The 26,281-nt window shown below is 41.0% G+C and overlaps 1 protein-coding gene and 1 long non-coding RNA gene across 35 annotated transcripts in view; one reads left to right on the top strand and one right to left on the bottom strand.

Moving 5' to 3' along the window:
* LOC117519856 lies at positions 1 to 25,160 on the top strand. Its single transcript, XR_004563456.1, has 3 exons — positions 1 to 11; positions 359 to 361; positions 24,840 to 25,160. It is a non-coding gene; the product is annotated as an uncharacterized LOC117519856 (long non-coding RNA).
* LOC117519820 (protocadherin gamma-A11-like) overlaps positions 19,928 to 26,281 on the bottom strand; it is a 911,360-nt gene continuing 905,006 nt past the window's right edge. For 33 of the 34 annotated variants that reach the window (XM_034181092.1, XM_034181086.1, XM_034181083.1 and 30 more), the window contains 2 exons: positions 24,542 to 24,639; positions 19,928 to 22,477 (listed from right to left, as the gene is read on the bottom strand). In XM_034181092.1, the coding sequence (XP_034036983.1) occupies positions 22,197 to 22,477; positions 24,542 to 24,639 (379 nt within the window). In that variant the 3' untranslated portion in view covers positions 19,928 to 22,196. The remainder of the gene's footprint in view (positions 22,478 to 24,541; positions 24,640 to 26,281) is intronic. The other variant, XM_034181075.1, reaches the window with a different exon arrangement.

A 26,281-nucleotide genomic window follows, 5' to 3' on the forward strand; every position in this document is an offset into this window, starting at 1 on the left:
CACAGGCTACAGTATGTCTTTGCTTTTGCAGAGCCTATGAATATAAACCAACTTTCTTGTACATTTCAGTACACCACACAATAAATTGTTTTTGATCGTGTTACATATTTAACAGCTCTGCTATTTTAACAACTATGTGGCTTTTTTTTTTGTAACTCACAGTTTTATACCTGAAAGTCTGGAATAAGGTCTGAACTAAGACTCATGTTTGTATACCTTTGTGTTATGTGCCGATGCGGATTGAGGAGCGGACCTGTGTCTGACTGAACCCAGCACTAAATAACCAGAAAGCGTTTCCAAAAAACAAAACGATTTTATTATCCCCCTCTTGTGCAATACTCGGTGTACAACATAACAGTGCGTTTGTCTGGCGGAGTGAAGGACGGCGCGCTCTCCAGCGCCCAAAGGGATCGAAGCCCGGCGCTTCTGGACTCACATTCACCGCCAAACACCCCCCAGGTGGACACGACAAACTGACTCTGTGAAGGATAGAAGAGGTGAGGTAAATCAACAGCTACAACTAATATCCTTCAAAGGCACACACTATCAGCAACACATTCAGGTCTGAATTTAAGCTTTATGTAAATGAGCAGCTTCTCACAACAGGTGGAGGATCATCAGTCCGCACGCCACGGCCGTGAGAAGCGAGCTGCACAATTCTCATCAATGTTCAAACATACTGCGTAACAAAATACCAAATTACTATTAACACTTATTCAGACAATCAATCACCTCTGATGTGTGCTGACAGCATGTGTCCCTCACCCGTCCTCCTTCACACGCACGATGTGTCAAACCCAGGCGCGGTCCTCAGCGTCTCACAAACGAACGTCACAAGGTCGAGTTCCCGGCAATTCTGCTTGAATCACTCATGGCTTAAATGCAGAACGCCATCTCATTATCTGCCTCAGCTGAAAGTCTTTAAGGTTGCATGTGAGCATCATCCACAGGTGCCGCAAATCATACTGATGAGGGTGAAGGACTCTTCTGCCAGCACCTTCTCCACAGAAAAAAAAACAGTTTGCATACCACCTGGAGAGCAAAGAAAAGAAAACAACACCAAAATGTCCAGCCAAACCCCCCAACACACAACACCTTTGGTCTGGTTAGTTTGGTTTCACACTGCAATGTTGCGGTTGAAGTCAAGAACCTACATCCTGACAACATCATCTATGCAATGCGATATTTTATGGTCTGAAATCTCACATGATTAACCAATCAGATGCGGAACAAATGTAATTGGATTAGAATATGAAACACTACAGAACTCAACTTCATACATGCTGTGTGTTCCACAACAACATGTGCTTGTATTATGATTATTATGACTCCTACTACTACTAGTAGTAGTAGGAGTAGTAGTAGATAAAGTGAGATAAGAAACTGCAAAGTGATATCGATGAAGTCGACGTGCTAGAAGCATCTGAAGTGCAAATTTTGTTCTTTTTTGTCAAATCCACTTTTAAAGTGCCGCCACCTAATAATACAAGAGACGACTAAAGTGCTGAGGGTGAAGGTAGACTCCCAGAGCCAAATTTCCAACGCAAACAATGACATCAGTCCTTTTCCTGTAACCATGGTTACACATCTGCTGGTTTAAAAAAAAAAAAAAATTAGCAGCCGTGCTGTCTTTCGGTGGTGGTTTTCTCCTCGTCTGTCTGTCTCGTCTTTTCCTTTCTCTGCTTTAACTCACTTTGTGCTCTTAAAATTTGTCTTTGTTGTTTTTTTTTTTTGGACTGTATTTCTTTGCTTTTCCCACCACTTTTTCTCTCATTCCATCTTTCTTATTCTTCCTCAAAACACACTGGGATTTGTGTATTGTTTTCCCCTCAGGCTTGTTCGTCAAGGTTTTACGGTAAAACAAGAGGGGAAAAAGAGGGAGCGATAACAAAGGCAAGAACAGAGGAAATGATGTGCACAGACAAAGAAGCGGAAAAAAAACACGTGGCAGACACACTGGGGAGCAGAGGAGGCAGCTTTAGCGCAGACTAGTAGCTGGCTGTTTATTGTTTCACAGGTCTATAGTGACAGAATAAAGGACAGATGGGTGACATGAACTCAGATTCACATTTCTGCACATCCAGGAAGAGTCTACTACAAAGAAGCAAGTGGAACGAGGCCGTGCATGACTACATGATCTGTTTGGCAGACAGGCTGGGTAGGTGGGGGGGGGAAAAGTGGAGTATTAGAAGTCTTTGTGCGGCTGTATTATAGGAGGGACAGCGGCGGCACAAAGGGTCGACACAGAAGAGGACATGGAGACAGTCAGGGCTCACTCGCCTTCGTGTCATCCTGTGTTTCATTCCAGTCAGAGATATCATATTTTTTATTTCATTGCTGGTCATTGCACAATCACACATTCTTTTCTTTGCCGTTTTTCTCCTTAATTAGTTTCCTACTCATCGTTTCATTCTTGTTTTCTTTATGGTGATCTACTCTCCTTGATGCTCACAGCGCCACCATCCATTCCTATAAACCCAACGCACCAGCCAAGTCAGACAAGGTGGGGAGGAGGGTGAGGTTGCCATGGAAACTGGGAATTGGTTGCCGGCCGACATCATCTGTACTGTGGAGTGGAGCGAGTGCATGAATATTTAAGGTTTACTGACACAGGTGGAAGAGTGAGATGAACTGCTTCTTCATTCTAGAACAGCTGCAGTCACATTACACACACACACACACACACACACACACACACACACACACACACACACACACACACACACACACACACACACACACACACACACACACACACACACACACACACACACACACAGAGGGCAGAAAAGGAAATGTAGAGAGGAAGGAAGAATAGATGAGAAGCAGGGTCACCCTCCGTTTTGTGTAGTTCATGAAAGAGAGGCGAGATAGAAAAAAGACAGGTGGTGAAGGTAGCAGGATGAACAAAGCACATTTTTATAAAATGCAGAATATGTGAAGAGAGGGTTGAAGAGAAGATGATGTGACTGCGAGAGCACTAAACTAGGCCAGCAGAGGCAGAGCTTGCACCCCCCCAGTCCTCACCCCTCCTTTTTCCTCCTCGCTTCTTAGAGCATCCTGCAGTATTTTCTAATGGATCCTTTTGGGGGGTTGTTTCCGCTCCCTGCTGCTGCTGGTGCACACTCACACAACTCACACCAGGCATGATTCATGCAGATTTCCAAATGAGACAACATAGCGACTGCACACAGTCGGACTGCAATGTGTGCATCTTGGTCTGTTTTTTAAAAAGATATTCATCATGTAAAGTGGATACAGAAATATATCTTCATCACTGAGGATGACTCTGAGGATTTTTTTTTTGTGCAGTGTGTCTTGATGGTTTAATGTAACTCAGAGGTCATGACTTTATGTTCAGACCTAAATGTGGATTGGCTTTAGCTGGATGTATTATGAACATTTTCTGCTGAAATTTCTCATCACGTTTCTGCTGCACTTAAGGTATGATGAAGAATGTGCAAATTTGGAACCAGTCACAACTACAATATATATTTTGTATCAGTGCTGACTTTATTTTGATTTTTTTTTTTAATGCTTGTTTTTTTAAAATATACAACCCCAATTCCTATGAAGCTGGGACGTTGTGTAAAATGTAAATAAAAACAGAATACAATGATTTGCAAATCCTCTTCAACCTATATTCAGTTGAATACAGCACAAAGACAAAATTGAAAAACTTTATTTTTGTTGTGCAAATATTTGCTCATTTTGAAATGGATGCCTGCAACATGTTTCAAAAAAGCTGGGACAGTGGTATGTTTACCACTGTGTTACATCACCTTTCCTTCTAACAACACTCGATAAGCATTTGGGAACTGAGGACACTAATTGCTGAAGCTTTGTAGGTGGAATTCTTTCCCATTCTTGCTTGATGTACGACTTCAGTTGTTCAACAGTCTGGGGTCTCCATTGTTGTATTGTGTGCTTCATAATGCACCACACATTTTCACTGGGTGACAGATCTGGACTGCAGGCAGGCCAGTCTAGTACCTGCACTTTTTACTACAAAGCCATGCTGTTGTAACACGTGCAGAATGTGGCTTGACATTGACTTGCTGAAATAAGCAGGGATGTCCCTGAAAAAGACGTTGCTTGGATGGCAGCATGTGTTGCTCCAAAACCTGGATGTACCTTTCAGCATTGATTGTGCCATCACAGATGTGTAAGGTGCCCATGCCATGAGCACTAACACACCCCCATACCATCACAGATGCTGGCTACATCTACAAGTGCAAGTTAAAACTCTATCATGCAAAGCGAACCATTAACTTTATAGTCCCATTAATTCATGGATTCATTTTTGGATTTTCACAGGCTACTGACAGCCCTGTTAGCACCGAGTGGTTTGGGTCAGAGCTGCATTGTGTTTTCTGTGTCAGAACGGTTAATTCTCGCCGGCAGAATCCTTTTGATTGGCAGGTGGAACACTTAGATTGACTAGCGCACACACACGGTGTCATGTGGATTCTCCACTCCACACGGAGGCAAAACGGAGTACAACCCCTGGCAAAAATTATGGAATCACCGGCCTTGGAGGATGTTCATTCAGTTAGTTAATTTTGTAGAAAAAACGCAGATCACAGACATGACACAAAACTAAAGTTATTTCAAATGGCAACTTTCTGGCTTTAAGAAACACTATAAGAAATCAAGAAAAAAAATTGTGGCAGTCAGTAACGGTTACTTTTTTAGACCAAGCAGAGAGAAAAAAATATGGACTCACTCAATTCTGAGAAATAAATTATGGAATCACCCTGTATTTTCATCCCCAAAACTAACACCTGCATCAAGTCAGATCTGCTCATTAGTCTGCATCTAAAAAGGAGTGATCACACCTTGGAGAGCTGTTGCACCAAGTGGACTGACATGAATCATGGCTCCAACACGAGAGATGTCAATTGAAACAAAGGAGAGGATTATCAAACTCTTAAAAGAGGGTAAATCATCACGCAATGTTGCAAAAGATGTTGGTTGTTCACAGTCAGCTGTGTCTAAACTCTGGACCAAATACAAACAACATGGGAAGGTTGTTAAAGGCAAACATACTGGTAGACCAAGGACGACATCAAAGCATCAAGACAGAAAACTTAAAGCAATATGTCTCAAAAATCGAAAATGCACAACAAAACAAATGAGGAACAAATGGGAAACTGGAGTCAACGTCTGTGACCGAACTGTAAGAAACCGCCTAAAGGAAATGGGATTTACATACAGAAAAGCTAAACGAAAGCCATCATTAACACCTAAACAGAAACAAACAAGGTTACAATGGGCTAAGGAAAAGCAATCGTGGACTGTGGATGATGGATGAAAGTCATATTCAGTGATGAATGTCGAATCTGCATTGGGCAAGGTGATGATGCTGGAACTTTTGTTTGGTGCCGTTCCAATGAGATTTATAAAGATGACTGCCTGAAGAGAACATGTAAATTTCCACATTCATTGATGATATGGGGCTGCATGTCAGGTAAAGGCACTGGGGAGATGGCTGTCATTACATCATCAATAAATGCACAAGTTTATGTTGATATTTTGGACACTTTTCTTATCCCATCAATTGAAAGGATGTTTGGGGGTGATGAAATTATTTTTCAAGATGATACTGCATCTTGCCATAGAGCAAAAACTGTGAAAACATTCCTTGCAAAAAGACACATAGGGTCAATGTCATGGCCTGCAAATAGTCCGGATCTTAATCCAATTGAAAATCTTTGGTGGAAGTTGAAGAAAATGGTCCATGACAAGGCTCCAACCTGCAAAGCTGATCTGGCAACAGCAATCAGAGAAAGTTGGAGCCAGATTGATGAAGAGTACTGTTTGTCACTCATTAAGTCCATGCCTCAGAGACTGCAAGCTGTTATAAAAGCCAGAGGTGGTGCAACAAAATACTAGTGATGTGTTGGAGCGTTCTTTTGTTTTTCATGATTCCATAATTTTTTCCTCAGAATTGAGTGATTCCATATTTTTTTCCCTCTGCTTGGTCTAAAAAAGTAACCGTTACTGACTGCCACAATTTTTTTTTCCTGATTTCTTATAGTGTTTCTTAAGCCAGAAAGTTGCCATTTGAAATGACTTTAGTTTTGTGTCATGTCTGTGATCTGCTTTTTTTCTACAAAATTAAACAACTGAATGAACATCCTCTGAGGCCGGTGTTTCCATAATTTTTGCCAGGGGTTGTATTTACACATTATTTTATTTTATTTTATTGGTTTGCGGATCACTGAATAATTTCATCGCGTGCTGACTGAGACTTAATGAGCAGATGAGGGACTGCAAGTCTTACAACTTGCGGTGCAAAGTGGACCGCAGTGGAAAAGAGGATAGTTCGTTCCATTATGGACTTTTCTTTAGCCAGGACAACAAATTTAATTTTTTTCAAACGTCTTTTTCCAAATGAGGATACATTTTCATCAGTTTGTGAAGATGAGCTCACTGAAATGGACAGGTAAGACTAGATTGTTTACTCCTTGTGTGAATGGTTTTAATATTTAATAATAATGTGTTGTGCTACTAATGTACAGTACACTAACTCTATCCAAGAAGAAAACAATATTTATTTTAAAAATAGCTGATATTTTCAGTCCCTCGTGTCATTTTTCAGATTTGAAATGTATGTAGCTGTTTCTAAGAAAAAAACAAAAAACAAAACACACACACAAATAAAAAGTCAACACTTGCTCATCACTTTTTCAGATGTCACAGATAGTAAAATAAACTTTTTTTTTATCAGTTGGTTATGACCAAAGAGCTGGCAAAAAAAAAAAAAAAAAAAAAAAAAAAAATTATCTCCACCCACATGCCGAAATCACCTGCAATATTTATTTATTTATTTTATAATCACCATTCTGTGTTCTGAACTCTGCCAATACCATCACTGGTAAAGGTTTTCCCTAAAGGCTAAAGGTTTTCCTCCAAGGTTTCATCTCCCTCATTGTGGTCTAAATAACGCTCAAAACCATAAGGCTGTGTCCTCCACAGCTTCTTCACAGTCACCTTCAGACTGGACTTAAAAAAAAAAGCTCCACACTAGAAAAAAAATCGTCCAAAAACAGCTCGACCTCCGCTGTGTTTGCAATTGATTTGGGCTTGAATCAGCAGGTGCCGTTCTCGTGATGATGTAGCAACAATATCGCCGTGGCTGATGGCTGAAATAGAGCACAGGCTTCAGACAGCTGTTGTTTATCCTTCACACGTGCGCTTATCATCGACTTTTATTGTTCAGGATTTTTTAAAATATCAGCATTTCATCATTTTTTGGTGTCACCTACACTTTAAATTTGATAAATCTTTCAAAAGAATTAGATTGTAGACATGCCTCGGTATAACTGTTGGAAATTTGACTGCAAATCGGACACAAGGAAACAAAAAACAATTGACAAGAAGACAGGCCTCCCGAAGCACGGATGGCTTCAAGGTGTTACATATCACCCATTTCCACACAAAACTTTATTCATTAACATTAAGATCTCAATGGGTGAAGGTATGTTGTATGGTCATCAAAAAGAACCACCTTGCAATTCTAGCATCTGCACATCACATTTTAATGGTGGTGTCAGTCCATCGGAACAATGTCCAGTCTACATTGTTGGTATTCCCGTTTGTGATTGTTATCTTCTCTCGTCAGCAGGCAAATCTCATTCAGTCTCTCCAACAAATCCAACAGCTTCTGCTTTCTGTAACCCGTGGTCGAAAAATCCCTGTCTTTTAAATACTCTCTTATGCTTTAAGTCATCCATTTCCTGACCATGGCATTACTTTGACTACCTAAACATAGATTTAAAATGGCGTCGAGGTTTGTTGTGCCCGGCCAGGTGCATTGTGAGGTTGGTGATGCATGTGCACAAACAAGCTCCCACAGCATGCCCTAGCATCTTTGAATGTGTCTATTGAAAATGAAATAAACTTGGGTATATTCATAGTGATATTATGTAGGGATGTGCAGATTTAACATTCACCTTAAGTGGCACAAAATGTATTTTTGTTTGGGAGTGATCTTAATGGACCATTTTCAAGTTGCGCCACCATCTTGAAACCGAGACTTCCGGTTAGGGAGCCTCTCGCTCATGTGTTTGGCGTCATTAGACGCCAAACACGCTTGTTGTGACGCCTCACAGAGTGGTTAACCGATCGGATGTGACACCTCACAGAGCAAGTCCAGATTTCTTGTTTCATTTTAGCTTTGGTGTTCTTCGTTAGTGCCGTCTGAGCGGGGCTTTACATGAATGAGCATGAATGAGCGAAGCTCATCAGCATCTCACCATGTCATTTAGGTCCTTCAGACTTTATTTTGACTAAATGCTTCAAGGGAGCATTAGCATGGCAAATACCTTTCAGCTGCTGGAGGGGCTGCGATCCCCCAGCCCCCCGCCTTTTAAAGCATTTTTCTTTATTTGCCTGTCACATGCCTGGAAAAGCTCCTCGCCATCTAACCATGTCCTTTAGGTCCTTCAGATTTTTTTTTTCAGGAAAATGGTTCTTGGGAGCATTAGCATGACTGAAACCCTTCAGCTTCTGGAGGTCTGCCCCCTATACTCCCTGCCTATTTAAGCATTTTTCTTTTTTGCTTTTCAGCTGACCCCCCAATTACAGCCCTCTTACCCCCTGCCACTTTAAGCATTTTTTTAATTGTAGATGTAAATTAATATTCAAACTTTTCAGCGAGTTGACAGTAGGGCTGAACAATATGGCCAAATTATTGTATCTCAATATTGTCATAAATTGTCATGTAAATGTCACATATATACATGCTGTCCATATTCTTGAGCCGCTTAGGTGGGTATGGAGAGTTACCATGGGATATAAAAGCTTTTCAACCTACCATCCGTGGTTCTCGAGACCAGGCACCTAAGTGGCTCTACTCTCTCTCTCTCTCTCTCTCTCTCTCTCATCTCTCCTCTCTCTGTCTCTCTCTCTCCTCTCTTCTCTCTCTCTCTCTCTCTCTCTGTTTCTCTCTCTCTCTCTCTTTTTTTTTTAAAGATATTTATCTGTACCTTAGTAAACACTAGTAGAGTTCCACTTTAGATTTGGAATGTATAATAGAAGATATACCTTACTGAATTTCCATATCAATATGATATAAGATATGACTATGATTTGACACAAAGTGCAGCAACAGTGAAAATTAAACATTCTTAAACAAAACAGTCATAATACCACACTCATTTTGCACTCATCATAAGGTTAGGATACGGTGCCCTCCAAAAGTATTGGAACACTTGGAATTTTGCAATTTTTCATATGTTTATGCCATTTTAAATACTAGAAATAAATAAAAAAAGAATTAAAATTTCTAAAATTATCTTCCTCAAACTCAAACTGAAAGCAAATCTCTAAAACTTGATAAAACCTGTAAATAATAATCAGTTTTATTGCCAGTTTTCTTTAGACAAGTCAGGGGATGGAAACATGAACAATATGTCTTGGACTTTATTTACATCAATTATGAAGAAATACAAAAGTTTCCTGCAAATGATGATACAAACATCAAATTTGGCACAAATAATCCATAGACATGAACTCTTTAAAAAATAAATAAATAACACTGATTGGCCACTTGAATTTTCAATAGGCAGACAGGTAGGGGTCAGTTGAAGAATTACACAGGGGTCAAAATCAGGGGTGGGCAACATGTTCCAGAAAGGGCCAAGAGGGTGCAGGTTTTCTTTGCAGCCACTGACTCCACCACGTGATTTCACTCATTAACTGATTCCATCTGCTCAAAGTGGTATTAATGAGCTAAATCACCGGGTGGAGTCAGTGGCTGCAAAGAAAACCTGCACCCTCTTTGCCCTTTGTTGAACAAGTTGCCCACCCCTGGTCTAAATTAAAAGATGCTCCAATCATACAGAAAACTACACCACATTATTTGCCTGATCATAAAGATTCCAAAAAAGGTATAGTTTGGACTATCTGTGACTGAATGTTGTGGAGTTATGAGGTAAAAGCAGGAAGAAAGGTGACAAAGGTCAGTTTCAGTTTGTACAGGGGTCAAAAGTTAAAGTTGCTCCATTAATTTAGCTCCAGCTGTATTTGTGCAGAATTTGATGCTTGTATCACCATTTGAAGTTTTGTTTCAGTTATCTTCTGCACTAATAAGCCAACATGAACAAGCTGCTGTCTTAGTTTAAACATGTGTACATAAGGCCACCCGAATTAAAGGAGAAATGCTGCTTTTAACAACCTGGACCTCATTTTTGTCATAAAATACAGTCGTTTACTCACCAATATAAGTTTAGTGTGATTAGAATTCCATAGTTCAAATGATGTGTTCAGTTCAAATGTGGAGCAAACATTTTTCTTCTTTTAAGGTGGATTAGAACTTTTACACAGAACTTTATAGTAAACCTGTAAGCACATGTCCATACAAATCACTTTAAAATATTGTGTGTGTGTGTGTGTGTTGTGTGTGTGGTGTGTGTGTGTGTGTGAGAGAGAGAGAGAGAGAGAGAGAGAGAGAGAGAGAGAGCGAGAGGAGAGGAGAGAGAGAGAGAGAGAGAGAAGAATGGAATCTAGTTTATGTTGGCAGTTAAAGCAACTCCAGAAATAGAGTCCAGCTGCTCTAAACAATAAAAAAAGTAAAGCAATAATTTTGAAGAAAACACATTCCACACATGCAGTTTTTCATAAATGATCTCATGTTTCTTGCAGAGCACAATACATTTCTTCTGTAATTCCTAAACAGCCTGTTCTTTATGATTTCAGATGGTGAGAATGTGTTTAGCAGACAGTGATAACTGGATTGACAGTGAGTTCTTGGCAGGAGGACAAACGCTGAGCTCTGGAGCCTGAACTTTAAGACGACAGTAACTCTGATTTAAAGAAACACAGTAATGTGCTGCCTCGACTAAATTAGAGATGGAGCTGTTGTAATGTGGAAGAACAGCACAATGCTCCCTTTCAAAGCAGTAAACTCTTTTTATTTCGTCTGAAAAGGCCTCTATCTGCTCTCTCTCTCTCTCTCGTCTCATCTCCTTTGCCAAGTTCTCTCACGCCTGTTTTCTCAGCTGGGAGGGTGGAAATCAGACAGCATGAAGGGGAAGTGAGGCAGTCAGACAGAGAAGAACCCATGGTATTGAGACAAAGGTAATCAGTTCTTACTTTGGCTGAGGTCACAAGTCAAGGCAGCAAGGCCACAGCATCATCTCAAAGGTACAAGTAGTAAGTCCAGGTTATTGCTGCTGGTGCATATCCCTGGATTCTATCAAGTGACACGCATGAGAGTCTACAACTCTTCCCGGATTGGACACAGGTTACTTCCACAGCTAAGGCCGGTACCTATTTACAACTGGATGGAGTGACAGAATACAAATGAAGTGTCTTGTCCAAGAATGCACAGGACAGGTACCGTGACAAGGAATCAAACCCAGGTTGTCCAACACCTTATCTCGTTGAGCTACCTGCTTAAATGTGACGGACAGAAAACGTACAGGATGACAATTTAGAAACTAAATGTGGAGTTTCAGATGATCAGATGCTTAATTTTGGTGAAACGTATTCAGAGAAAATCTTCCACCCCCACAGCACATTTCCACTTTCTGCTACAATCCACCATAGCCCCAATCCTCTTTCAGAAGTCTATAAGCACCGCCTCCTCCACTTCTAGCACTCACTCACCCACAGGGAGCCCCCCCACACGCACAATGCAGCAACCATTTCCTACACTGTTGTAGTTGTCATGGAAACACAAAAATTCCCCAATGTCACTGATGTCATGATTAACACACACACACACACACACACACACACACACACACACACACACACACACACACACACACACACACACACACACACACACACACACACACACACACACACACACACACACACACACACACACACACATTCATCCATCCATACATACATATATATGAGATTTTGTGCATGCAGTTGAGGATGTGCGTGTGTGCTTACAGCCCGGTCATACTGAGAATATGCAGAGGCTTTGACGTGCAGACTTTGACACAGAAGCATGTCGACATCTCAGCGCCATAGCGACAGGTGTTCCTGTGGAAATGGTGCAGCTGCTGCATGGATATTTCAGACTAATAGAGCGTGCACTATCAGCCCGCTCCAAAAAAGAAAAAGACACCCCTCTGTCTGACACTGGAGGCTGGAACACAAAATGTGGGGAAGTTCATCTTGAACAGGCAGCTGTGGTTAATCTGAGATACAACAGCAGCAGTGTTTCAGATGACTCGTTTAAAAAAAAAAAGAAGAAGAAGAAGCAAAACCCAGATATCCACCATCTAGTCTGATAAAGCATTGTAGTCATTATTAAAATAAAGTGAACACTAATATCAACATTTTTCATTATGTGCCTGGAAACAGATATGAGGTTTATGGTTTGTTAAAAGAAATATCATAAACTAGGACACTTTGAGAGTGCAGAACTGTACCAATGACAGTAGTCCACTTTCTGTGACATTCACATCGAGCCCTGTTTGTTACTGTAGAGCGAATGAATTGGGGATTTTCAAGTTGCTGCTAGAGCAGCACCTACGCGCACTCATGATGATATCACAACTCTTTCCGGTTAGGGAGACGCGGTTTCGTTCAACAAGAACTGTCAAGAAACTTTCTCGTCACTGTTTGGAGTTATGTGGAGGTAGGAATAGCCTTTTGAATGCTTGAATAAAGATGTCAGTCACACAAAGAAATGAAATAATACGAGTGAAGCGCCGAGCAACGCCGTGCAGTGCCACGCAGCGCCACGCTGCGGCGCGAAGCTTGCTCATGGTATGGGGCGTCCTGAACAGGAAGTGCCAATTTTCAAATCCACAGTAAAACAGGAAATGTTCAAATGTCAAATGTCCAATCCACTTCCTGGATTGACAGACGAGATCCCATGGAATCTTGTGGGAACTCAGTGGCAAGCTCATTACTCAAACAGGAAGTGCCGAATTCTCACTCACAGTGAAACAGGAAATGTTCAAATGTCAAACACTTCCTGGTATGGGTGGAGCTAGAGCGGAGGCCGGGGTTTCACTGGACACAGATGATTGACATGTCACGGCACCACACATCTGGTTGAAAGAGCTGCATTTTCAAATCAGTGAGTCACATTGACTGCTAGGTTCCTCCTGTCCAGTAGTTTGTGCTGTTAATTGCACGTCCAGATCTACTATAAAGAATTATTTGGTTGCACAGTCAGTTTTTAGTCAGTGGTTCAAATCAGTGGTTTTCACAAAGCAGCTTCTTGCAGACTGATTCCGTTGGAGTGAGGTCTTCTGGTTTTTGCAGAACCAAAGGGATGTTATTTGTGCACAAGAGTGGTGGTGATGTCGTAGGGTAGTTTCACGTGGTCGGTCATTCATGCTGCCTGTCATATTGACATGAAGCTCATGCAACATGTGGCTGTGATGTTCAAACAAGCATGCCAGCTGTACTTTCTCTGTATTTAATTTATTTAATAGGGATTCTAACCTAGCATCAAAGTACCATAGTATATTTCAACAAGAAGGGGCCCCAGAGAGTGAATCAGCCCACCCTGCAAGTTTGGCACAGATGTATGCTATTAATTCTTTGTGAATCAGTGATTCCATAGTTTCCACGTGACCTTGACATTTGCTCAGTTATGGTGAAAACTGAGCAGCTTTATCCCTGAGTAATACACAAACCTTCCTCAGTGTTTAATCTACATTGGCTCCAAACCTCAAGTTTGGCCTTTCAAGGTCAGCTAAGGGCAAAAGTAATGTGACCAACAGAAACTTGATTTGACTTAATATTAATGTTTCATAGTGTGCTACTAAAGGAAATAGGCATTTGTATGTGGAAGTTATATTGTTACTACAGACCAGTTTGGGGGAATTGAACTGAGGATCCTCTGGTCACAAACCCGCTTCTTTAACCTCCAAGCCTTCTTTAACCTCTTTAACCTTTCTCCAACCTCCCCTCACTGCTGTCTGTTTCCTCTGTAAAATAATCTGTATCACTCCCACTGTTTTGTGTGTAATTTTCTTTTTTGTATTTGTATTTATGGATAATTTAGGTCGACAGCACTTCAAAAAAATGTTTTTTTGTTTTTTATTTCTTTGCTTAAAATATTTATGTCAATTGGTTCCATGCAACTGTGAAATTTTCTTTTTCTTCACTTTTGAGGCCAAGTGACATGGCGGTACATGATTGCCGATCTCACAGCTGGAGGTGGTGGAATTTTTCCACCACCATCTCATTAACATCATTGTCGAATCTTTGCTTTTTGCAGGTGATGTGGTTCTGTTGGCTTCATCAGGCAATGACTTCCAATGTGCACTGAACAGATTTGAAGCTGAGTGTGAAGCAACTGCAATAAGAATCAGCACCTCCAAATCTGAGACCATGGTAATCTGTCAGAAAAGGGTGGATTTTCCCCTCTGGGTCAGGGGAGAGTTATTACCCCACATGGAGGAGTTTACGTAACTCAAGATCTTGTTCATGAGTGGGGGCAAGTTGGAGTGTGAGCTCGAAAGACTGAATGGGGCGGCATCTGATATTTTATGGATGCTGAACTTGACCATCGTAGTGAAGAAAGAGGTGAGCCAGAAGGTGATGCTCTCAATTTCTTTGCATTGAAAGTAGCCAGTTGAGGTGGTTTGGGTATCTAGTGAGGATGCCTCCTGGTAGTCTCTCTAGTGAGGTCTTCCAGGCATGTCCAACTGGGAGAAGACCCTGGGGAAGACCCAGGATACGCTGAAGGGATTATATTTCCTGGCTGTCTTGAGAATACCTCGGGATACCCCGGAAAGTTTTACAGGAATTGGCCAGGGATTGGGAAGTGTGGGAGGGGCTGCTTAGTATGCTGCCACCACAACCTGGATCCGGATAAGTAGCAGAAAGTGACTGAATGAATGAATCAGTCAATTAATTTCACTGAAAACTACAGAAAATCTGGTTTACCATTACAGCCAACATGTGAATGCAGCATATTAAAGGGACCATCTACTGCATGTTACTGAAGAATGTTGTGTTAATTCAATGAAAAGCTGTTGAGTTAGCATGAAAAAATACATTATTTTGCTGAAATAACACAACTGACTCAATTACACACAGAAAAAAAAAACATTTTTTGAGTAACTCCAATCAACTACTTCTTTAAGACCAACAATAGTGCAATTTTATGCAGTGCAGTTGTACACGTATCACACGTATCACCCCAAAGTTATTCCACAGTAACGTCCAGATGAAGCTGGACTTTATCCATCCTCCAACGTCCTCCAACATGTGGCAACCCAACATGCTGCAGCTGTAAATTGGACAGCTGCATGATGGGAGGAAAGAGTAGGGGGGCTGGGAAGGAAGGGGGGAGGAAATCAGAGGAGGAGAAGGAGGAGGGACAGGATGTTAGGGGGAAGGGTTCCATCCTTTAGCTGAACTGAAAGAAGCGCGGAAACCTTTTTCCTTTCGCGCCATGACCAGTAGTTACTTCACATCCTGTTCTTTCCTTATATAAGTTCAAGATGACCCTCCTCAATGTGAAATCACATCCTTTTTCCGCTGTCTGGAAGCGCATGATGCTCAGTTATGGGGCAAATATGGAAAAAAAAAAAAGTCTTTGATTTCTGATGACAATATTTCTCAGGGATTTCTGATTCCCTGAGACAAATATGTCAAAAAGGTTTTAAAGATGTATTTTCAAATCAAATCAAATCAAATCAATTTATTTATATAGCGCCAAATCACAACAAACAGTTGCCCCAAGGCGCCTTATATTGTAAGGCAAGGCCATACAATAATTACGTAAAAACCCCAACGGTCAAAACGACCCCCTGTGAGCAAGCACTTGGCAACAGTGGGAAGGAAAAACTCCCTTTTAACAGGAAGAAACCTCCAGCAGAACCAGGCTCAAGGAGTGGCAGTCTTCTGCTGGGACTGGTTGGGGCTGAGGGAGAGAACCAGGAAAAAGACATGCTGTGGAGGGGAGCAGAGATCAATCACTAATGATTAAATGCAGAGTGGTGCATACAGAGCAAAAAGAGAAAGAAACACTCAGTGCATCATGGGAACCCCCCAGCAGTCTAAGTCTATAGCAGCATAACTAAGGGATGGTTCAGGGTCACCTGATCCAGCCCTAACTATAAGCTTTAGCAAAAAGGAAAGTTTTAAGCTTAATCTTAAAAGTAGAGAGGGTGTCTGTTTCCCTGATCTGAATTGGGAGCTGGTTCCACAGGAGAGGAGCCTGAATTTGAACTGATTTTACAGTTCAAAGTGAAAATCTGGTTAATAATAATTAAAAAAAGCAAAAAAAAAAAAAAAAAAAAAAAAAAAAAAGCAGAGGTTGTCTGAATGAGAAATACACAGCCATTTTAATGACCATATAAAATCTTATTACATCAAACACCTGGTGTGATGGACAAGAGGCAGCTGTCCTCTTTTCTGCTCTGGTATTTTGAGAAGACTCCACTTGTCAAATTAGAATGAATTCATGCCCAGAGAAATAAGAGACAAACTGACTTCTTCAGTTAAAATCAGACTTTGTTCACTTCTCATGTTTAAGTGGCCACAGTCCCGTCTTAGTCCCCTCATGATAAATCTCAATTTATTTGCATCTTCTGAAGATTTGTCAAAGGTAGATTTGTGATTTCTGCAAACGTGCATTTCACACTTATTACCCTTCACTTCCTGAAAGTAGAACATTGAGGACACTGGCTGATTTTCCCAACTTGTCACATATTTTTCATGATAACCTGTAACTCAAAACTGCATGCTGGCTTGCAAAGCTATGCAATCTATTTGTCTTCCCATGGCACAGCCAGTGGACTGGACGTTACGATGTGCAGGGCGTCTGTTAGTCAGTCACGTGACATTTCACTGGTGACCAATACGGGTTCAGTTGTACTGGCCCAATTGACAACAAACTTTCTAAGTGTGTTAGGTATTGACCCCAAGAAACTCATTGGTTTTGGGGTAAAATGTTTGCAGAAAACTGTCATGTGTCAATGGTGAACTTCTCAACATTTGCCCAGGGCATTGTGGGCTAGTGCAAACTTGCTATTTGACTATCACACAACAGTTATGATTTTCATTTACAAATTTGAAATTTTCTACTCAAAACGTCCAACAGGAATTCAATACTGTTTTTATCAATAGGAATCCTATGGGATATTCATCAATAGGAATCCTGTAGGATTTTTGGCCTACAGGAATCCTATAGAATTTTCAGTCTATGTGAATTCCAAAGAATCTTTGTCAATGGGAATGCTGTAGGATTTTCAACAAGAAAAATCCCATACTGTATGATGTCTATCAGAAATTGTAATGATTGTTTTCTCCTACAGGAATACTATAGGAATGTCATTAGGAATACTTAGAGGTGCACATAACTGGTACTCACCGTGCTCGTGTGTGCTAAACATCATTGATGCACAGCAGAGAGAAACACTTTTCCTGCAATCTGTCATTGCTTTCCTCTTATGAAACACTTTCCTTGTGTTTTCTGCTGCACATCATTTATTTTTAGCACGCACAAGCACCATGAGTACCAGTTATGTGCATGATCTGATTTAAAAAAAAAAAATCCGATGATTAATTCATTTAATTGTTTATTGGTAGGGTGAAAAATCCTATAGGAATCCTATAGGATTATTAATTAATTTATTTGTTTATTGGTAGGGTGAAAAATCCTTTAGGAATCTTGCTGGTCTTTTTAAGCAGGAGAGATCAAATTTAGGCTTCAGTCTCCCATATGACTTTTGGCAAACTGTATCTGAAATTTTACATCTTTTTTTTTCTCCAGAAAGTCCTTTAATCCACTCCATCATGAAGCTGTATAACTGGTGTGTTAATGTACAAAACCTGCGCAATGCAAAGTTTCTCTAGTCACAGCTGCAGATTGATGCCTGCATGCAAGTCAGCATAAATGATTGATGTAAATGAAGTACAAGATGTATTCAGTGACTCAAGAAAACTGGCTGTTATAACATTTTGCTTGTACAAAATGAGTTCATTTGTAATTATGTTTGACTACATCCTAAAAGTTGCACTTTAAAATACAACGAACAGTAATTCTGAGCAGGACTGTAGTTCTATGGGCTCTCTCATTCAGATGTCAGTCAAGATATGATGAATTATTCTTTGTCCTCATTCTGTCTGATGGTCTTTATCGCACACAGGCTGCACATTCCAGTCAAAACTGAAAAAAAAAAAAAAATCCCACTGTGTATCACTCTGACAGGACGTATCTGCTGTGTGTAACGTCCGGTTGGTGTAATCATTAGGAATGTGCTTGATTAAGTGAGGGCAGTGGTCTGTATGGTGGGGGGTAGTAAAAGAACAATCTGCCTATTCTGTTGGACCTCCCCTCCAGGAAATGGGTGACACATGGGGACAGTATTGACAGCATGCATCTAAGTTACCGCATGACACACATGCGATAAAGTAACTATAAATCTGTTTTAAAGTCGAATAACATGTCCATGAAGGGTACGTCCATTTACAGGGACTGAAGCATGACGAGCATTCAGAGTTTCACTGCACTGACTCATCCACGTTGTGTCTGTGTGTGTGGAACATTCTGCTCTCTGCCGTCTGCGTTGCCAGGTTTGAGTAACAGCTCAATATGTTTGTGTTCCAGAAGGTCATCAAACTCAGCCAGGCCCCGGCCGAGCTATTACAGGACACAGCAACGACTTGTAATGAACAGAGACGGCATCCAGTGCTGAGGCTGACAGTTGCCATGGGAACCACACATTGCAATGGACTCGGCCATTTTGGGTTTGGTGAATGGGTAGTACTTGGTGTGAAAGCACTGAAGTGTATTTTATACAGATGAAATGGAATTTATTTAATCTTATATTAAGGAAGGCGAGTGTTTTATTCAGACTGAAACTAGCACATTTACCTTTCCAGTGATGTTTTTTTTAAAAGTGGATTTCTTACATCTTTCACAGAAGGTGGTCTTTCACTCTGATGCGTGTTCTCAGGCAATAATCTGAATTTAATAAACTATATTATCTGAAATTGGGTTGATGCATGTTTACATGATCTGTTTCCTGCTCCCTCCTTCCATCTGCACCAGTGTTAAATCTGTGCCTTTTGTTTTGGACAGTGACCTCCCCAAATAGACTATTTATAGGCATGATTATTACCTCCTCCAAGGAGGTTATGTTTTCAGTCGCATTTGTTTGTTTGTTTGTCGGTCTGTCAGCAGGATAACTCAAAATGTTGTGAACGGATTTTGATGAAATTTTGTGGAGTGGTTGGAAATGACAAGAGGAACAAGCGATTAAATTTTAGTGGATCCCAATGCTAACGAGTTAGCATGTCTATGGCATTTTCAATGTTAAAAGTTAGCATTAAGCAGTTGCAGCTGTCATCACATTCAGGTGCATTTGTTTTCAAATTGTAATATTTCTTAAATTTGTTTTTGTTTATATATTAATAACCTAATTTTAGAGAAAGAGACAAAAAGAAATAGATCACTGTGCCAAGGAGGGAATCTCTTTAGGGTCAGTGACCCTATTGAGGCTTTCCAGGTTTCAAATCCCACAAAACCTCGAAGAGGTCACCGCGCTGCGAGATCTCAGTAACACTGAGAACTGCATTGATACGCTCTGATCACACTTCACTTTAACTGCTGCACACGGATAACACAATTAACATTGCAACATAAAACTATTTTTATATTGTGCCTAAAACTCTTGTGAATATATTCTCTGGGTTTTTAGACGTTGTTATTGTGTTTATTTTATGTAAACATGCGAGAATCACTGTCTCTCCGTTATTTTCAGTGGGAGCTGGTGGGAGCTGCTGTGAGCTACGCTCGCTTCCTGTTCATGTCGTTCTGGGGGAAAGTGAAGTTTGCTCTTTAACATCTTGATTATTGTTCACTGATTGTCCTCTTGTCTGTAAATGCACTTGAAATTATAGCAACTTGTGTAAGATGTTATTAAAGTGAAATTACAGACAAGCACAAAATGTCCACAAACACAAGAAAAAAAAAAAAAAATTAAATTTCAATCTTTTTATTTGAAATGTAAGTGTTCAAGAGAAAATAAAACGGCAATATAAATATTAGCATAAAAATAAGAGAATAACACAGGAATATAGCATGGGGAGGGGTTAAGCATTTGATAAGAAAGATAATACAGCAGGATAGAGTATTAATTCAGCAGCAGACGGACTTACACATATATAATATTTATAATAATTTTTTCATATGGACAGAAAGAGAATGAAGGCATTCTTTCACAAATGCACAAGATAAAATCACAGCAAAAGAACATTAAGAGGTTACCGAAGGACAGAAACATTTCCATTTTTTGTTTCTTTATAGGGTGATAAAAGAGAAAATGAACACAAAAATATGCGCAACACATATCACAAGGTTAACTAGTCTACGTGTGTCACGCGGTTTACTTATCTAAAGTTATCTTTAATTCATTTATTTACACTGAAGAGTTAGTTGGCTTTCATGGTGCTTAGATACTACATTGTAACACAAACTGCTGAAGAACATCTCAGATTTTTTTATTGTGGTTTTCTTGTTTGTTTATTTCTTGATTGAAAAACAAATGCAACACATTCCAGTAGTAAGCCACGCCTTGCGGATAGGGACTTTTATTTTGAAAATGTTGAACTCGGTCCCTACTATGCAACAAAGTGGCTCATACCGTCACAGGACTGGTGTTTATTTACAGTGGGGAGGAGCTTCACAGGACAAGGGCAAGCGGCAGACAGACTCAAGTTTACAAGAATAGTTGGGGTTTTTTTTTAGTGAAGGAGGGATGTTTTCACTGTCAGCATTCCTTTATGAATATTTTTAAGTGGTATCTTGTCACCAACAGGAACATCTGTGCTCCATTTACGTGGGTCAGTGCATTAAAGTTCAGGGGCGGGCGGGTCAACAGTGGTTCATCTATACATTCAGCTGGTATTGCCCCAACCTCTAGTCAATGTAGTGGCACCACCTCAGCGTGTCCGCCCTTCACCCCACCCTCTCCACTCACCCGGGCCTTGCCTGCCATCCTTTTCATGCAGTTGTGTCTTGGCATGGCAAAATCTTTGCTCTCACACAAGTTCTTCAACACTACTGACTTATCATCCAAAGAAAAACACCCCAAGACATTGCTTCAGCACTTCAGGGTAGTGAGGGAGGAAATACTTTGTTCAGGCCTGACTGACCCGCAAAGTGTCTAGAAACTTCTAAGCACTTAGTTCATTTCATCTATGCATTTCCCTACCATACAAAGTGATTTCTACCCCTAAATCATCTTCAGATTACAAACAGTGCATTTCTCAATGTCTGGCTCTCAAGGTAGGGCAGCCAATTGGGGGAGGGGGGTGGGGAGACACAAGCTGGGGGTGTAGAGGAGTTGGCAGAGGGTGCAGCAGCAGCAGCAGGACTTTACTGCCCATCTGGAGGTGTTGTACAAAAGGCCAGTCCCTGGTGTTAAACCACCTGCAAGGACCGCATGGCTCATATTGTGATGTTACTCCACCCTTTGCCAGCCCCTCGTCTACCTGCTCAGGTCAGACATTAAAATCTTCTCTTTTGAACTATGATTACAAAAGTCATTTAAATTTTGCGTCAAGTAAATGCTACATGTGCATTATATTGACCTGTGAGAGGACCGATTCAAGTTGTCCTCTTTCTTTTGCAATGCATATTTTGCATCTATAAACTATGTAGATTGAGCCTTAAGGAGCATGCAGAAGACTTTGTAATAACCGTCGAACACCAGCCTAATATCCACAGGACACTCAGATCCTGCAAGGCCGACCATATATTAGAATCTAATGGATGGCAACGTGTATATTCTATACAATAGTTGACTTTCCACCTTAGGAAAGGGCACAATAAATCCAACATGAAAGACAAGAACATTTCATCTGTGAATACATCACTGTGTAGAGTCATTTAATCCCAGCAAGGTTCATCATACTGAATCTCTGTCTGAAATGAATCCAAGTTCATCTGATTTACAAAGCAGAAAAAAACTAATACAGTAACCCCCTATACCCTATACCCTGCCAAAAATATCTACTGAGAAAGATTACATTAGCAATACTTGACCTTTAACACAGCACAAGTTATTCTTCAAGGCCCTCAAGACACACTTTGAGAAAGCCAACATCGGTCATGCGATCACGAGAGATTCTGTGTCAATGTTTAAACCGTGGCTAGCATGAGTGACAGCAGACCACTCAGATACATAATGGGGGGGGGGGGTATGGGGGAGTTGACTTTCTCATCAGATTAGGCCTGGTGTGCCTCTCTACTTCTTCTCCTTCTTGGTGGACTTCTTCTTGGAGGCCGGGGTCTGGGCGGCCTTGGGGGGCTCGGGTTGGGCGGCAGCCTGGGGAGGGGGCAGAGCCTGCTGGGTGGCCTGCTGGGCTGTGGCCTGCTGCTGGGGGTTGGAGGTGAGGGTAGCCGTGCTGCCAGGGATGTAGACGTTCTGGCGGTAGTCAGGCACGTGCTGCAGGGTGAACTGAGGGCTGTAGCGGGTGCTCAGACCCATAGTGCCTGGACCTAGGGTGGCAGTAGCCTCGCTCACTTCTAGGGGAAAGAGAGAGAGAGTGGGGGATCAAGGGGAGTGAGATAGGAGAGGAAAAGGGGATGAAACTTGTTAAAAATAAGAATCTTGATGTTTTGATGTCTCAGTTTTAGATGTGTAACATTCCTAAAGGTGCATTGTATTTGCCTCGGAAGTCATAAATTGCAACTAGCAATGATCTCACAACTGAAGTAAATGTTTTCCAGTTTCCACACTGCAAGTCAAAAAATAAGCTAGACACTTCCAAAAATTTTGGAACTTAAAGTGCTACAAAAAAAAAAAAAAAAAAAAAAAAAAAAAAAAAAAATTGCTCCAAGAAAGAGCAAAATTTTTTAAAAGTTTGATATACTGTCGATTTTGCAAGTTTTCCTACCAACAAAGAATGGAGATGTCTGTAATTTTTATCATAGGTACACTTCAACTGTAAGAGACAGAATCGAAAGCAAAGCATTCAGAAAATCACATTGCATGATTTTCTGATTTTTTTTTTTTAGATTTTGTCTCACACAGTTGAAGTGTGTGTACCTGCAACAAAAACTAGAGACCTCTCCATTCTTTGTAGGTGGGAAAACTTGCAAAATCAACAGTGGATCAAATACTTATTTGCCTTACTGTAGCTGGTTAGCCAGTATTTGTGGCACCAGTTTATTTATGTGGTATTTCACACATAAACATACCATAAAATGTCCACAGACAGCAGTCAACAGTTCCGTGGGCACGATTTATTAAACTGAACACAAACAAGACAGTAGAAACTACAGCTTTCACTAGTGTTGATGCTCTGAACAGCCATCTTGGATTGTGAAATCGAGGTATGTGGGGTTCAAATGAGTTGATGATTTGGAATTCTGACTTTAGGGGGCATTCCTGAGGACCGTAACTGGGAAATTCCAACTGTTGAGTATAAATGGAATGCACCATAAAATAACGGACACAAACAGACAACTGCTTGATTTTAAATATTTTCAAGGGAATGACTGAATGGAGCAAAAAAAAAAAAAAAAAAAATGAGGATGAAACGGTAACAAAATGGTCGAGTGATGAAACCATCTTCACAGCTGTGACCCTGACTGTGTGTGACGTAGCTGCTTGGCTCATAATTCTCCCACAGCCTCTGCATTGCAGAGCCAGAGCTCCCTCCCCTCCACCCCTTAGACCTCCTCAGCTTCACGAAAATCCAGCACGAGCTGCACCGGCTTCCAAAAAAGCAACCGGAATGTGATGCGCATTTATGCTTTGATCATTTTTTACGTGTCTTATCTAAAGAGCAGAGATGACCTTCAGCTTTTTTTCCACATAGTCAGCTTCTTTCTTTTCCGTCTGATTTTGTGCTCATATCCAGGTTAGCCTGGACAATTCCTTCCTCCTCTCTATTCACTGCGATGGAAAAATTTCTGATGCAGTGTCCAGGAGAGGGGAGGGGACGTGTTTCTGGCGGAAACAATGACTTCAGTATATTTAGCAACAATCACTGTCGACTTTGTTCTTCCAGTGTTCCTGTATATTATTATCTGGATGTTGTAGCGCTCAGTTTTGCAGTTGAGAATGGTGTTGTGTGTGTATTCTTCCATGTGTAGACAGCCCACCGATGAGTCATTGTTAGTGTGAGTCCTTTGCAGCAAGAAAAAGGGGGGTGTTGCAAAATGGGATTCTGTAGGTACCGTGCAGCCTGGAGGCGTGCACGTTGCATAACGCAGGCTGACCACCCTTTGTTTATGCTAAAACACTGTGCACATGGTCAGTGTGTGCAGTGCAAACACAGGTCTCTGATATTATTAAACACACAAGCTGTGCTGTTCTTCTGCACAAAGCTGCATCCACCATCTGAATCGTGCCAGAAGCTTCCTTTAGATTATTATTATGAGCGTGTTGCCATGGAAACAGTGTAGACTGTGAAAGGTTCATCAATGAGTAAGTCTGGCTGGATGTCCCTCAACCAAACAGGAACATAAATCGCTCTCAGAATGCTGGGAGCCAATAAACAGACGGAAATGAGGTTTGGAAGCCAGGAACAGACAAAATCGTATTAAGAGCGAAGTTGACGGATGAGAAGGTACAGGACTCACCGTTAGCTGCAGCCATCAGGGCCTGAAGCTGCTCGGCTTCAGTTGGGGGCTGGGGCCAGGGCCCGGTTCCCATGGCGACCTCAGGTCCTCCGGTTGCCCTGGAGCAAAAGGAGAGAGTAAGTGTAAGTGATGTTTCCTTCTTTGCTGGGTGTGTGTAGATCACGGTTGTGACAGCTGATGATTTGCAATGTAAATGCGAAGCAGCTGATGGTGAAATACACAGCCCGAGGAAAACAAAAGTGATGTATATTATACAAAACAAGGCGTGTGCCTCAAACAATCTCTCAGTGGTGTTAAGCTGCACACACGAGCAAGCATGTTGGTGTACTCACACACAAACGTAACACTGTGAAACACTGTCTGCTGCAGCGTCGAGTAAAATCTGATTAAATATTTAATGACACCACCTTTAAAGGAAATGCGCTGTGTAGACGTGCAGGCAGGGCTCGGTGAACTTTTCCATCTGGGCGAAATTGCTCTTCAAAGGCTTGTTTATTTAAAGTCTGCGATTTGCATGTGGGGAGAACAAAGGAAAAGCAGACCTGCCGTCTATGATACTACCTACTAATTTCCATTCCCACACTTGTGACACCAGCACAATCTTGATTAGGTTGCTTTTATCCTGTTCCCATAGCCCTAAAAAACCTCTGCCTTTGGATTCGGGGGTGGTCTTTATTAGCTTGGAAAAATGCATGCTTGTATGTCACTTTATCCTGTTTGCACCTGAAAGGACGGAAACACAGAAGGTCTTGCAGCTAAGTCATCAGTAAAACTAAAGTTTTATGACAGGCGGGTATACAATTCTTACACAATTTATAGACTGAAGTTTAAGATTTGATATATATATATGGTTCTGCCCCTAATTCCTCCTACATCCCTCCATCATCTTAATGGGAAAAACCAGTTCCTCCAGGAATTTATGATGCCAGGATTTCAATAACTAAGTCATTAAATATATATATGTAACAAATATATATATATATAAAACCTCTCTATATGTAGAAATAGAGATATCTATCTGTCTAGATAGGTGGTGTATTAATACAAACGGTGCATCTGTAGTCTTACACACCTCTCTGCAGCTTCCCTCCCCCTGCCATCCCCTCATTACCCCATCCCCGTAGAGACGGTGTCTGCTCCCAGACCACCAATAACCAGCAAAAATCTATTTAAGCATAAAAATTCAAAAAGAAAAAATAATATAGCACCTTCAACTGCACCACAGACTAAAACAGTTAAATGTGGTCTATTAAACATTAGATCTCTCTCTTCTAAGTCCCTGTTAGTAAATTATATAATAATTGATCAACATATTGATTTATTCTGCCTTACAGAAACCTGGTTACAGCAGGATGAATATGTTAGTTTAAATGAGTCAACACCCCCGAGTCACACTAACTGCCAGAACGCTCCTAGCATGGGCCGAGGCGGAGGATTAGCAGCAATCTTCCACTCCAGCTTATTAATTAATCAAAAACCCAGAGCTTTAATTCATTTGAAAGCTTGACTCTTAGTCTTGTCCATCCAAATTGGAAGTCCCAAAAACCAGTTTTAGTTGTTGTTATCTATCGTCCACCTGGTCGTTACTGTGAGTTTCTCTGTGAATTTTCGGACCTTTCGTCTGACTTAGTGCTTAGCTCAGATAAGATAATTATCAATCAATCAATTCAATCAATTTTATTTATATAGCGCCAAATCACAACATACAGTTGCCCCAAGGCGCTTTATATTGTAAGGCAA

The sequence above is a fragment of the Thalassophryne amazonica genome, chromosome 11 (genome assembly GCF_902500255.1).
Source record: "Thalassophryne amazonica chromosome 11, fThaAma1.1, whole genome shotgun sequence".
Classification (NCBI taxonomy): Eukaryota; Metazoa; Chordata; class Actinopteri; order Batrachoidiformes; family Batrachoididae; genus Thalassophryne; species Thalassophryne amazonica.